This window comes from Lissotriton vulgaris, unplaced genomic scaffold (assembly GCF_964263255.1).
Source record: "Lissotriton vulgaris unplaced genomic scaffold, aLisVul1.2 SCAFFOLD_370, whole genome shotgun sequence".
Taxonomy (NCBI): Eukaryota; Metazoa; Chordata; class Amphibia; order Caudata; family Salamandridae; genus Lissotriton; species Lissotriton vulgaris.
In genome coordinates, this window is record NW_028247800.1 from 880913 (window position 1) to 895836 (window position 14924).

The 14924-nt window shown below is 48.7% G+C and overlaps 1 protein-coding gene across 1 annotated transcript in view; it reads right to left on the reverse strand.

Annotated features, from left to right (window-relative positions):
- Positions 1 to 14477, reverse strand: part of NHS (NHS actin remodeling regulator) — a 468488-nt gene extending 454011 nt beyond the window's left edge. The window contains exon 1 of the mRNA XM_086949799.1: positions 14076 to 14477. Within this exon, the coding sequence (XP_086805925.1) occupies positions 14076 to 14364 (289 nt within the window). The 5' untranslated portion in view covers positions 14365 to 14477. The remainder of the gene's footprint in view (positions 1 to 14075) is intronic.
- Between the last annotated feature and the right edge of the window lie 447 nt (positions 14478 to 14924).

Consider the following 14924-nt stretch of genomic DNA (forward strand, 5'->3'; position numbering starts at 1 on the left):
AGCCTGTTGACAGGGCTTAATTTGTGAAAGAAAGCGCGCTGGTGACGAAAGCTCTGCTCAGGTGCAACCACATGCCAGCGTGCCTGATACTGAGGCTGGTTGTCTTTAATCCACTGCCAAACACTCCCTTCTCCTTTTTTCTAGCTTTTACACGTTCCTGCTTTCTCCCTCTTGAAGGTTTTGCTGTCTTTCTCTTCCTTTGTCTTTCCGGTTTGTGTGTTTTTCCCTCTTTTGCACTCGCTAAACAAATGATGTAAAAAAACAAATGCTGGTCCCCAAAAATAAATGCCTGTGGTGTCCACCTGCAACCACCTGCTCAAATTGAGCACTGCCTCGGTGCGTGCATATTTATCCGAAATATTAATTTTCTTTTGCACCTTGAAATGACCGTTTTCCCATTTCTTTTTTCTTACCACTTTCTTGAGCTTGTTCGGAAGTAGGCCCTTCTCACTTCAAAGACTTGCCACACACCCCAACTTGACATCATATTTCTTTAAAACACAAAACTGCAGCCCTGCTCTCGCTGCATCCCTCACCTAAACCAATCACAACGCAAGCCCTGGCTCTCCCGCCTTTGATGTCGACCGCCGTTGACCCTCGCGCATGACCTCATCCCGGCCGGGAGACATTTTCTTTTTGAAGTTAGCACACTTCAGAATTCCCCTGCCTCATTTCTCACACTTCCCTGGGTTAATCTCCAGGACCAGCTCCAAAGACACATGTAAAATCATGTCAAGGAACCGCAGGAGGAGCGGGAAGGGGAGAGGGGGGTGGACGGACCGACCGAATGGAGATTTGAGCACATAAAATAAGACACAGCATGACAACTCTTCGAGTTAAAAAGACATTCGGACATGGTGGGCCTGCCCCACACAGCACGTGATTCAATGTCGGTCGGAGAAATAATTATGGTGCGGCATTTCTGTAGCGCTTACTACCAAAGGCTTTCTTCAAAGTGCTGTAAAAACAGGTGTTCATATCAATCACACTGAGCTACTCATTTTTTTTTACTTAACAATGATGACGGGCCCAGTTGAGTTGGTCCAATAAGAATTTAACCCCTTGGCGGTAGACTGCCGACAAGTAGGCTGAATCTGAGTTGAACCCACTGAAATATTTTACCAATTTAGCGCATTAGTGGCACAAACAAGGCAGCCATTGACGTGTTGTTAGTAGCCACTCCTTACTGTAAGTACTATATGGAGCTGTAAGCATATCATCACCATTTTTAGCAACAATCCTTGCATATGGGTAAGCAGTTAAACAATGGTATAGCCACTCGGTGCTGAATTTCATCCACTAGTATTGAAAGAAGCCATATGGTGTAGCCACTAGCCGTTCAGTGTTGTAAGCAGGCATTTAGGAGTCTAAGTAGCCATTTATCATTCTAAGTAGCCATTCATGATTTTAAGAACCCATTCAGCATAAGAAATGATTGATCATTGTAAATGACAATGTGATGTCATGTAAAGATGTTTAGCATTGTGAATAGCCATTTGGTGGCTCTAACTAACCATTTAGCGTGTATATAGATATTTTGTTTGTAAGTAATCCAGGACTGTAGATAGATATTCAATGTTGTAAGTAGATCTTCAGAATTTTAGGTAGCAATTTGATACTACATGTAATCAAAATAAGTAGCCAGTGTAAGTATGCTCTTGGTATTGTAAATAGCCATTTGGTGGCTGTAAGTAACCACTTACTCTTAAAAGTATCTATTCAGATTGTAGATGGTCATTCAGGGCCGTAAGTACACAACCTGCCATGTAATTTGCTATTTTATGTTATAGGAAGGCGGTTCAGCATTGTAAGTACTCATTTACATTCTAAACGCATTCATCTTTGTAAATAGTCACCCAGCAATTTAAATAGCCATTTTAGCATGGTAAGACGCCATTTTGTTTTGTAAGCATCCTCTCTTCCTCAAACAGCATTCAGAGTTGTAAGTAGCGTTTCAAAACTGCAAGTCGTTCTCTGCTCCACAGACACACAAAAAGCGAATTTCGTCAAGGAAATCGGTTGGTTCCAGGCTTTTTAGGCATGTATCCAAAACCCACAAAGGATCGTTGTTACGTGACTGACAATGTATGGAAATGTATGTAGAATATAACGTATCCCATGTGCTTTCGGCTCTTTCTTCGTTGGCGCTTCCTGAATTGGCTGCGGTGGCTTTGCCCCTTCCTTTTACTGTTTTCTTTTCATTACCTCTCTTGTACTTCTTGGTTAAGGTTTCTCTCTTCTAGTCACCCCGTTCCTGCACCCTAGGGCCGTTGTCTCGGTAATTTAGGGCCAGTTTCGGTTTTAATGCACCCTAGATCCTTCTTCAAAATAAATTTACCTGTGCCAAGGAAATGCGAGCAAGGGTTTGGCAGCTAAGCAAGAGGCTGCCTCCCATCCAGTGGCGGCTCCTCCTCTAAGGTGGAGGAGCATCGCCCCACTACAGACAGAGAAAATAAAATGATAATAACTTGCGTTATTATAATTTTACCTTCCCTACTTCTGCCCACAGCTTTGCGTGAGCCATCGGGGGCAGGGGAGGAGTGGTAGCACACTCCTAAAGTGCAGAATGACTGCTTGGACGGGCATGCCGGGCCGCCCAAAACAGTCTTGCGCACTTTGCATGTTCTCCATGCAGGCTGCATTACAGCCTATGTGGAGAACATGCCCAGGCATCCAGTCAGCGTCTGAGTGCCGAAAAACGGCACTCAGACCAATCACAACGCTGCTAAGGCAGCGTTCTGATTGGCTGACTGGGAGCCTGGGTGTGCTTCATGTAGCCGTGCAAGGGAGGACTATGAAGGAGAGACGGGCGAGAATGCGGCGTCCTCAGCCCTACCTCACGCATCCTACCCCCCTCTAACCCCGCCCCCCTACCTCCAATCGGTGCCGCCACACCTGCTCCCACCCACTTATCCTGGATATATATATTCAAAATGGTCCAACCCAGAAATGTCCTTGTCCAATGGAATGTAGCACAGGAGTGTAGCATTCCATTGTGCAGAGGGTGTATAGGCCCAGGGGACAAGAGGTGTAAGAGCCTCCTGTACTCCCATCATGGCATTCTTCTGTAAACCAATCCAAAAATACACGCCAGCCCTTATTCCTTGCTTGCATTAGAGCCTATGGCAAACTTGCTAGGACACTGACGTAGCAACATTCTATTTCCCTCTTGCGCATTCCCTGATTGAAGTGGTGCAGCATAGCTCTGCTGCGAAACTGCAGCTCACTGGTGCTGATGGTAGCTGTACAGGCGTACCAAGCCACAATCAGGTGAAACCTTCCACCAATGGAGAGCCTTGCTGAAAGCAGGTTGTGATGGAAGGAATAATGTTCCAGTCTCAGCGAGAAGCCCACATGGTCATGTCCGCTCCACGAAGTTCCTCAGACACCACAACTTCTGCCAGACTTTTTAGGCTCTCACATCTGCAGAAAGAGTGCATTGGGTTCTGTGGGCACTACCCCTCTCAAATTTCGCCTGGGAGTTTTGTATGTAATGCTTTTGTTAACTTACAGAGTCACTTTGTGGCGCAACATGATAGCATCAGAGTGCAAGTAAGAAGGCATGGAAAAGTCACTTACCTGTAACTATCACCTTGCTGCCTGTAGTGATTTTTAGCTAGTGCCTATAGTGACTTCAGACTAGGCCTGGGCGTGAAATTCCACTCTGCTCGTGGAGTATTTCCCACTCAGCGTGGTATTCTGAAAAAAGTCTGTGTAGCAGAGTTTTTTCCTCGCTTGCGCTCGACAAGAGCACGAATGAGGAAAATCTTACTCCAGACCACCTCCCGGCAAGATTTCTCAACGCGGGCGGTTGCGGGTGGCCGCTACCGCTCACATTGAGAAACCTTCCGTTCGCATTCAGGAAGCTGCCACTCGAGTAGAACTTCAACTCGAGCAGCAGAAAGAATCAGCGCCCTCTTGCGCTGTGAATAGAGCCATTCGTGCAGATTTTTCAGTGCCGGACAAACACTTGGTGCTAAAAATCAGCACGAATGGCGCGACCTAATGCACTGCACAGATTGCGGAACTCCATGTAGTGCCCGCAGAGTTTTGGTCACTTCCTGAAGTTCCGCGTAGGAGAACTCCATGAACTTCGCCCAGACCTAATTCAGGCACCTGGAGCCGGAAACCCAGTGAGATGTCTTGGGTTGAAGGTGCCAGAAGATTCATGGAAATGTGAGGCACTCACCTGGTAAGTCCATGTGCCTAATATTATTCAGGGGTGGAACCACCCCCACATACACACAGAGCAGTGGGGGGCTGCCATCCTACCAGACACAGGCAAGGAGACGGCAGAGGCTGTACCCTATGCTCCCCCGGCCACAAGCAAGTAGCCAATGGCATCCAAGCCCTCAACACCCAGCGGAGATTAATGAATGCCATCACATTCTGTCCTTAGCGCCTGAATACCCGCATTCTATAAATGCAATGGCTGGACATGCCTATGTACATGCTCTCCAAAAGGTAGGGCATAGTCAGCAGGCCCTATGACTGTGAAGTACTGATGCTGGCCACCTGGAGACCCCCATGTCATGCAGAAGATGGCACGAATCTGCAGCATTTAATGCCAATGCGCTCTGTTTACAGTCGAATAACTTAATGCCCTTTTGTGGCACGGAGTGAGGTTTGTATTTGTTTTTCATTGAAATGTACAAAAACCAAACAACTTTGGGACCATTACAGTTTTCTTGACAACTACGACTCCAACTTCAGAACACCCCATGGGACCAAAAGCAAGATTCTTGAGGGCAGGGATTGTCCATTCGCGAGTGGTGGCTGAGTCCGCTATCACGTCGTTTACTATACCATCCAGTGCTTAATTTGTGCTGGTGGTTTCCAATGCTCAGCACGGGCACTTTATAATCAACACTGGCTCTTATGGCAGTCGACCACTTGGAGCGCTGTTTGCTAATTTGGAAATGAGCACAACAACAGTTATTTAATTATTGAATATGCATTAAAAATGACAAATACCTGCTTCCTGAGCCATTCCTATAGCTTTTAGTGGCCTGGAATAGTCTGTTCTGTCACACTTTTAGGAGTGAGGTGGTGAGTTGTTGTGCTGGTGCATTCATTAACAGTGTTGGCAGCGGCAATGGGCAACAACTCGTATCCCTGACACTTAGCAATACTTATATCAACACAATAAAGCTCTACATAAAGAATCAAGGGCTAGCATACCGACTTTACACAGCCACCAGCCAGACTTCACCTGGGGGCTTGTACCTGAAATATTTTAAAACATTGCTAGCAGGCCCCAGGTTAACACAAGTAAAATCAAAGGTATCCTTTTCAGGATTTAACTCCAAATTAGGAAGACACCAGGGTTTGTCTTTTTTTTTTAATAAACCATATGAGTGGTCACCCAAATTAGAAACCAAGCATTGCTCATGGAAACTCACCTCACCCTGCTGTGACTACAGCCCACACCTGTCTAGCAACTGTTTTGCTTTAACTACGCCTGGGCAACATTTTAATTACGCCAGAGTAATCAGAGTCCTTTTGCATTACTCTTGTGATACGAAATTTCTGAAAATTACGCAATTGTGCCTGTTCACATAATTTGGGGCAAAAAATGCCTACTCATGAGCATAGGAACAGAGTGCTAGTGGCTGCTGCTCCTTTCTATTGCAGGTAGACTACTTTCTTAGCACAAAATGCTTCTTTTGGCTAACGAGAGTGCATTTTGGGCTAAGGAAATAGAAACTAAATACAGGTGTACCCCCTCGTGTAATCCTGTGCAATCTTGTGTAAACTCACCATAAATTCTTGTAATTACTCTACAGCAAATTCAACAAGTGACACGCACACCTACGTTAAAAATGCATCTGTATGTCATTGCTTTTGAAAGAAGACCTATTTTTGTGAGACCAATTGAACTATGCCAGAATGGGAAACATCCTTTACCACGCAACTTTTACCACGCAGTGCTTTTACATCGCAGGTTTTACAACGAAAACCATTACAACGCATTGCACTGGGGGGCACTCTAGGATAAGTAATAGTTTAATTTACTATCCAACACCTTCCCTACTATCCACGGGGACTGGAGTTGGAATAGTAAATTAAACTATTCATTATCCAGAACCCCCCAAAGCAATGTGTTGTAATGGCTTGCGTTGTAAAACTTGCGTTGTAACTGCATGCGTGGTAAAAGCATGCGTTGTAAAAACGTACATCCTGCCAGAATATCATGGTACAAGAATATCACGGCCGGAATGTTGAGGGGCAAAATATTGAAAGGTAAGTGCATATCAGGAACTGTATATTCTTACTATGGGTCTCCGCGTCCTCCAAAAAAAGCTCAATGTCGCCCCAAAAATTATGGTTGAGATCTGCTAAAAAAAAACTCATTGTCCAACAACCCCTGTCCCGTCCAGTAAAGGATGAAGAAGAGTCTCAGAATTTGGGATACTTTTTTTAACTAGTTGTTAAACATACTGCATTTCTTTTAAATGAAAACCTCTCCATGCACGATTGCCAATCAAGAAGTTGAAAACCTCAAGATGTTTTACTCTCCAGTGTACGCTTTATAAATGCAGTCGCTCATTCCATTACTGATAAGTTCAAAAAATCCTTTGAAGAGTTCAAAACAAGCCATGACAGGATGGCCGCCATCCTACTCAAGGACATTAATCAAATACCCAGATTCTGACTCCGCCTTTCGTGTCCCTGCTCTGAGTTCACAGATTTTTACGCTGTTTTTGTACCATGCAGTATGTAGGAACCAATGCGCTCACAGGTGAAAATGTTTAATATTCTTTCTTACAATGACAAGCTCATCCATCAGATCCCAATGCAAGTTGTTTGTCCCAGCATACGTGTTAAAGCTCAATGCCAAATTGTATGTCCCAGCATACGCGTCAAATCCCAATGCCAAGTTCTACGTCCCCGCACACGCGTCTAATCCCGATGCCAAGTTGTACGTCCCGGCATACGTGTCCAATCCCAATGCCAAGTTGTATGTCCCAGCGTACGCGTCAAATCACAATGGCAAGTTGTACATCCCAGCGTACGTGTCAAATCCAAATGCCAAGTTGTACGGCCCAGCGTACATGTCAAATCCCAATTCCAAGTTGTACGTCCCAGCGTACTTGCCAAATCCCAATGCCAAGTTGTACGTCCCAGCATACGCGTCAAATCCCAATGCCAAATTGTACATCCCAGCGTACATGTCAAATCCCAATTCCAAGTTGTACGTCCCAGCGTACTTGCCAAATCCCAATGCCAAGTTGTACGTCCCAGCATACGCGTCAAATCCCAATGCCAAATTGTACATCCCAGCATATGTGTGAAATCCCAATGCCAAGTTGTACGTCCCAGAGTACGTGCCAAATCCCAATGCCAAGTTGTACGTCCCAGAGTACGTGCCAAATCCCAATGCCAAGTTGTACGTCCCAGTGTACGTGCCAAATTCCAAAGCCAAGTTTTACGCCCCAGTGTTTTTAATCCCAATGCCAAGTTGTACGTCCAAGCGTACGCGCAAAATTCCTATGCCAAGTTGTACACCCCAGTGTACGCATCAAATCCCAATGCCAAGTTGTACATCCCAGCGTACTCATTCAATACGATAGTACACCTACTAAAATTAGGAGGAGCCAATTTTGCAACATTTTCAGTACTTAATAAGGAATAACAAGTTGAGAGAAGAGGTTGTATTCCATCCTAAGGTTAAACATTTGCATATAAATAATTAAATGAATCTATTTATGAAGTGCTAGCACACGTATGATCAAGCCAGTGCAAACGTGTTCCACTGACATGCAAACCACAGGATTTTTGGAAGATTTGGAGTTTGTGGGCACTGAACAACTGTTTCCAATTCCTTCCGAGGTTCACCTGGGGGCTGTGAGTGGGTGGAGAAAGTAGTGAGAATGTATATGATTTTAAATTATGATGTTAGATAGAAGAACCCTGCAAGGTCTTGAGGCTGGGTACGCTCCCACAGGTCAGTGCCCTTTTCTTTAAGCCTTACAGGAATGGGCAGGCCAACTTAGGGCAACATGTATTAAAAAATGATTGTACTTGTCGTCAATCCCTACAATCGTGCTCTCAGTCTAATCTGTTTACTATGCCCATGGTACACAGAATATCATCTTAAACAATATCTATAAAGTAGAAGACTGTAGTCTATATGCTATAGCTTATCATAGAAAGCAGCCTACGCAGGGCCAAGCCTGGAGGAGAAAAGTGACCCAGGCATGCCATATTTTTCATTTTATTATATTTATAAAGTTTTATATAGCGAGAACTTGATCCCGAAGGATATCAGAGCGCTTTACAATTTGAGGCAAAGGTAACAAATCAGAACAGAGTGTTTGGATTGGTTCCCCAGTCTTTCACTATCCTAGAAAAAGGGTCCATTTGCATATAAATCAATTATGATTATTAGAGAGAACCCCCAACCATGGTCTTACGTTTATAATTCTGAGTCTGTGCTTCTCCAGACCAAGCACTCTTAATCTATACAGTCTACCGGTATGGATGACACGTGGCAACCACACCTTGCAGTCCTCTGTCCTACGCAACATCTCCTATACACCGATCCACACACCCACGATCGACTGTCTCTGCGCAGTGTGCGTGATGTGAAGTGCTCCGACACCCCACACTGGCATGAGTGGCACTATGAAACAAATTAAATGCATCTGTGTTGGTGCACGGTGGCATTGCCTCCCCATGTCTTGCCCCCTTTCCGCTTCCCTCTAAATCAGCTTGAAAAAACACTATTTGTCTGGGTCTAAAATGAAGCAATCAACAAAAGCTGCACTGCTTGCAGGACCCAACAACCCACCCACCCGCAAAGCTTAAATACAAAAAAAAAAAAGACTGAATGGATTCTCAGCAAGTAGTTCAAATGACTTGGGTTTGAAACACAGGCAAACTTGGCACAGTTATCTTCGAAAACTATGTGAGGAGAAAGAAGAAAGACACATGGCCCGTCTTTATTTGAAGTGAAGTGAAGCTGGCTGGCATCTTGGCAGCGTGCTTTCCGCTCTGTAGCCATGGGCACCGAAAGGGTGCTGGGCCCTACTGCAAGCTTCGAAAAAAGGGGTCTCTGTGGCTCACCAGTTGAGTAGTGAACCTCAGCCACACACCCCTGGCACCGGTGCCAAGGCGACCTGTCACCTTAAAGTGGAGCTTTAGGCCCCTGCGTGGGTCGGATATCCCTGCCCACTCACAACAATGACAATAAATAACTTTATGGGCACCAGGTACTCAGGGATAGTCTAGGCCACGCTATATTGTCATGTTATTTCAGCTCATAGATAGAGGAACTGAAGGGCAACCAAGTCACTTGGGGCCAGGTCCTGGCATGGGGTAAAATGCCATCAGGCCCCCTTTGCAGGTGTGGCCCAAGAGGGCTTCCTCTGTAAAGTGACTGTAACAAGGAATCTGCAAGGCAGTAAACAGTGATTCCTCAAGGGAGCTGGGTTGTAATCCGATAACAACATGACGCTTGCCTTTAGTGATAAATGCGTCGCTGGCCAGTGGTCGTGATGGGCCTAGAGGCCCAATGGGCCAATGCACCTACTGCAGTGATCTGTGTGAAACCTATGATCACAGGTTCGGATCCCGTCAGGCCCACTCAGCCTTTCATCCTCCAGAAGATTGTTAAAAAAAATACCATTCAGTAAGGGTATAATAAACACCTGAAAAAAAATAAAAACATTATATATATATATATATATATATATATATATATATATATATATATATATATATATATATATATATATATATATATATATATATATATATATATATATCTCCCCGGGGTGTGCGTGTGCACCTTACAAGAGACGCACACTTCAAATAACACATTTTATTGGCCACACTTATTTTCCCAGCAGTAGAGTAATAAAGCAAAATGCATACAAAAACAAAAAAACAAGTGTCATGAAAAAAATATGCGAAGGCAACAGCTACTGTAGCTATGTGGGGAACAACTTTGGTAGAATGTTTCAAGAAATGTATCCTCCGTGTACAGAGTAGTTACAGTTTTGTGTCAAATTGCACTCTTGACCTGCCCTGCGTACAAGTGAGGCCATTGTGAGCGGGCCGGCCAGGCATTGTTCTGGGATGCAGTCACCGTGCAGTAAAGGGGCGCACATAACAGTGTGGCGAGGCCTGCCCCATTCATTCCCGGTCACTGCGGCCCTCTAGGAGGGAGCCGGAAGGAAGCCGCGGACCCGGCTGTGCACACGGCGATAGTGCGGGGTGGAAACGTGGAACCGTGGCAACCACGAAACTTAGGAAGTCTTCAGGGTGGGGTCGTGGTGTCATGGTTCAGAAACAGCTGACCTGCCTCGTCCTGCTCAGTAACGATCAAAACTTGTGGAAACTGATGTAATGCATAATGGTAGCTCAGTGGGTGCAGGACACGCTCCCGAGATATGCGTGCATACTGTTTGCGCGGGTTCCTACCACTTACTGATACTGCTTCGCGCCTTCTGTCGAGCTTTACGTGTATCTCGTGGCGCACGGGTTCGAGCGCTGCAATACGTCCAATCACACAAGCGCAAAGAGGCAGCTCAGTTTGCGGTATGCGCTATAAAAACAGCTCAAACCCAAATCAATAAAATACACCTCTTCACAGTATTGAGTGATTCTGGCCCACACAAGAATCGGACACCATTCATTACTGTAAACATGCGCATGCACCATTAGATAAGGTAGCTCAGTGCACGAGCGCCTGCTGCACAGACCCGCCTGTGGCCTGGGGGCCCCAGCTCCTGCTTCCTTTTTCTGCAGACAACACAGCGAGAACCATGGTGAGGTAATATCAGCACCCCCCGCTAGCGCCTAGAAACGATAGTTAGTTTCTACTATATGTGTTTGCTTGGTGTGAATACAATATCATCCTTATGTAATTACCACTGTAAACCATTGCAGAACGCATCCGCACCATCCACGGTAGTTATAATGCAAAAAAAACACAAACATGTATTTGCATACTCCTTGTTAGAATGGTTCCATACTCTGGCGTCTGCACGAGACAGGGAGGCTGGCTTCGCCTCGGGGGCACCGGCAATGGTGGCACTGTTTCATGGCTCGCGCAAAGCGGTGAGTGTGTGTGTATGTGTGTGTGTGTGTGTGTGTGTGTGTGTGTGTGTATATATATATATATATATATATATATATATATATATATATATAGATATATATATATATTGCTGTCACACGTATATTCATATATATAATATAATAATAGCTGTCACACGTATGCAGCTTGGTATCGCCCTAAATAGCACGTGTTACGACCACCCAGTTGAGCTGTTTTTACCCACGCGTCTCCAGCATGCGCATCAACCCTCTAGGCTATCTTAAGAAACTGATCTGTCTTCGCTAGCTGAGGTTTTGTTTGGCTCCCGTGCAGGTGCGGAGTCGCGGTTATCGGATATAGGGGCGGCTGAGTTGCATGCTTGCCCCCCTCCCCACACACACACCCCCACAGGCAGACACACACACGAACACTGTTATTTGTCAGCCTGGCGGGAGCAGGCCCAGCCTCCCGCCGCCGTCACATGCGCACACTGCGCTCACACGCCTTCCTGTTACTACCCCGATTACATCTGAGAGAAGGATTTGGGAGTCTGCGGGCGGCTGCGCCGCAGATCAAAGGCTAGGTGAGCGCTCCGGCCCAGAGGCCATGGAAATGACAGGGGAGCGAGTCTTCCAATGAATATAACCCCCCCCCCCCCCCTCCAAATTTCACTGACAAAAAAACGTCTAGGCAACGGCAGGCAGACGGGGAGCTCCCCATTCAGGGGCTCGGAAACAGTGACATCATCACAGGGCAAGCGCGGAGACACAAACATGCTGTCAGACACACATACACGCAATCACACCAAGGCACACGCAAGTAGAAACGCCTGCACAACCGCAGGTAGGGGCAAAACTACACCAAAGGCAACAGCACGTAAACACGACCATATCTAAACACACCTAACCGCACTCCCACAGATTACACAAACACACAATGCAAATTATGCACATATGCACATATCCAAACTTAGGCACACAACCACACGCGTGCGCACAATTGCAAAGACGCACGAGTAGAATCGAATGCATCGACACATAGCCGCAGTCAAGCCACACCCACCAGAGCAGAATTAATTTGGTATAGCCGGGAATAAGACAACAGAAATGAAACGTAATTGTGTGTAGGCAGCCGTCGTTTTTCGACCTCGTTTGCTAGTAGCAAGCACACAGAACCAGGGATGCCGCCTCACACACTACCCCCCCCCCCCCCCCCACCTCGGAATGTCATTCACATTCCTGCTAGACTCCGCCCCCCTGAGTGGCACGGCCTGCCCTCCCTCTAGCATGGGACTCTGAGCCGTGCTGACACCTGCAGGCCTCGCTCACCAGGAAGGGACAGCCAGAGAATCCCCACTCCGCATTCCAAGCGAAGACATGTGTGACCCTGTGCATGTGCGAGCTTGTAGCTATGCGACTTCATTGCGACACAGACAGGCCATGTCTGCGCTCTCAAAAGACCTCACGATGAACACACACATTTACATCAACCCAGAGCTCAAAACAATCACAGCTGACCAAATTCTGAATGGAAACGCGCAAGTTACACCTCCAAACCCGGTACTCAAAGACAACTCAACAGGTGAAAAGGTTACAAGGCACTTCAGGCAGCAAGAGGTGGGGGAAGGGTCAAGTGTTAGCCGCAATGTGCACAGAAAAAGTGTGCTGGGCACTGTCCGCTGTGATGGTGAACCATGGGCGTGTAAAACGTGGCCGTGCATAGTGATTTGTGTGGGTTGGGTGTGATGTCTGCGCCTTTGGCTCTGCACGTGGAGAAATCGCTGCCTCTTAGGAGTTGTGAATACAGCCCTGTCCAGTGACGTACCCCGTGCGTCGCGAGCCCTAGTGCTAGAAAGGAAGTGCCCCTCCTCCTGGCCGCTGTTTGAAATGTGAAATTCAGCAATAGTCAATGTTCGGTGACCCCTCCGGGCTCTGGTGCCACTGCACCTGCTGCACCAGGAAGCTACGCCCCAGGCGCCATCATTACAAACGTCTGCGGTGAGCCCACTCCGGCTTGTCTGGGGCAGTGTGGTCACGCCTTAGCAATGCGTGGGTGCGCAGGTGTGCACCCTCTGGTCCAAGTGTCCACGTCGGGCTGTCCCAAGGAGCGCTGGACCAGAGGGGTGGGCGCCCTGTGCACTGATAACCCCAGGCACGGATTACGCTCTGGGCGAGGGCTAGACAGCGAGGAAGGCTACAAACAAGTGTCTGAAGGGCACAGAGGCTCGGCTTGTGTACACACGAGCACTCTCGTGTTTGGCAGGGTGTTTGAAACGCGATATTTTGAGCAGTACGAACATGCTGTGTGTGTGCCTTCGAATAGATCTGTGCAGGGCAAAGACATAGGCTTGAACAGCGTGTGCACTCGTTCGGGTGGGTACAGCTCGAAATGTAGTTCGCTGTCTGCATAAGACGATGCGTTGACCATTACGCGCAGTATGGATACAAGTGCTTGGAGGGTGTACTGTATATAGGACACGAGTACACCTGGTTGTCTATAGAAGGGTGCACTGGGCAGGGTGTGAACAGGTGCGAGCAGGCAGTGTGTGCACCTAGATGGGTGCAGTGGGAGCAGGCAGTGTGTGCACCTAGATGGGTACAGTCAGTGTATGCACCTAGAAGGGTACAGTGGGAGCAGGCAGTGTGTGCACCTAGATGGGTACAGTGGGAGCAGGCAGTGTGTGCACATAGATGGGTGCAGTGGGAGCAGGCAGTGTGTGCACCTAGAGGGGTACAGACAGTGTGTGCACCTAGATGGGTACAGTCAGTGTGTGCACCTAGATGGGTACAGTGGGAGCAGGCAGTGTGTGCACATAGATGGGTGCAGTGGGAGCAGGCAATGTGTGCACCTACAGGGGTACAGTCAGTGAGTGCACCTAGATGGGTACAGACAGTGTGTGCACCTAGATGGGAGCAGTCAGTGGGTGCACCTAGCCGGCCCCAGTGGGCGCCTCGGATAGCTAGGCACAGAGGGCATGTGGACGCAGCGCCCCTCCCCGGCTCGCACCCAGCGCGCCTGCGGTACTCACGCACGGGCTCCTGCTTGGGGTCCAGGGCGCTCACCCCCCGCTGCACGCCTCCGATCCGGCCCTGCAGGGCGCTGACCCTGCGGCCCGCCTGCTGGATGTCGGCCTCCAGCTCCTGGAAGAGGGAGGCTGCGTGCCGGGCCAGCGCCGAGAGCTGCCGCAGGACGCGGGACAGCGCCACATTGCTGAGGGCGCAGAGCTCCAGCACCTCCGCGGCCTCCTCCGGGGGCCCCATCGGCCCGGCGTAGCGGCACAGCCACTGCGGCTCCACGATCCGCTTGGGGAACGGCATCCCTGCGGTGGCGGCTCACTGCGCCCAAGGAGCGCCCTCCGCGGCGCGGCTCATCCGAGGCGCAGCGCCTTGCGGCCGGCCGCGCTGCTGCTCAGTACTGGCCCGCGGTGCCCCTGCGTCCCACCGGGCTCAGCCCCATGCTCGGCCAGCGCCGCGCTCTGCACAGGCAGCAGCAGCCTACAGGAAGGCAGAGCCGGCGCCGCCCCCTCCGCACAACTCCAGCACCCTCCGCCTCAGCAACAGCAGCCTCCTCTCTGCAGCCTCAGCAACAGCAGCCTCAGCAGCACCCCGCCTCTGGCACTGCGCGCCGGCCTCTTCGGCGCCAGCAGCCTCAGCACCCCTCCTCTGACAGGCCAGTCTCCTGGGTGCGCAGCAGCCTCCTCAATGCATCTTCAGCACCCCTCCTCGGACAGGCCAGTCTCCTGGGTGCGTAGCAGCCTCCTCAAAGCGGCCTCAGCAGCTCCCCGCCTCTGACAGGCCAGTCTCCTGGGTGGGCAGCAGCCTCCTCTTTGCCGGCTCAGCAGCACACGGTGCACACCGGCCTCCTGTCTGCACCCTCA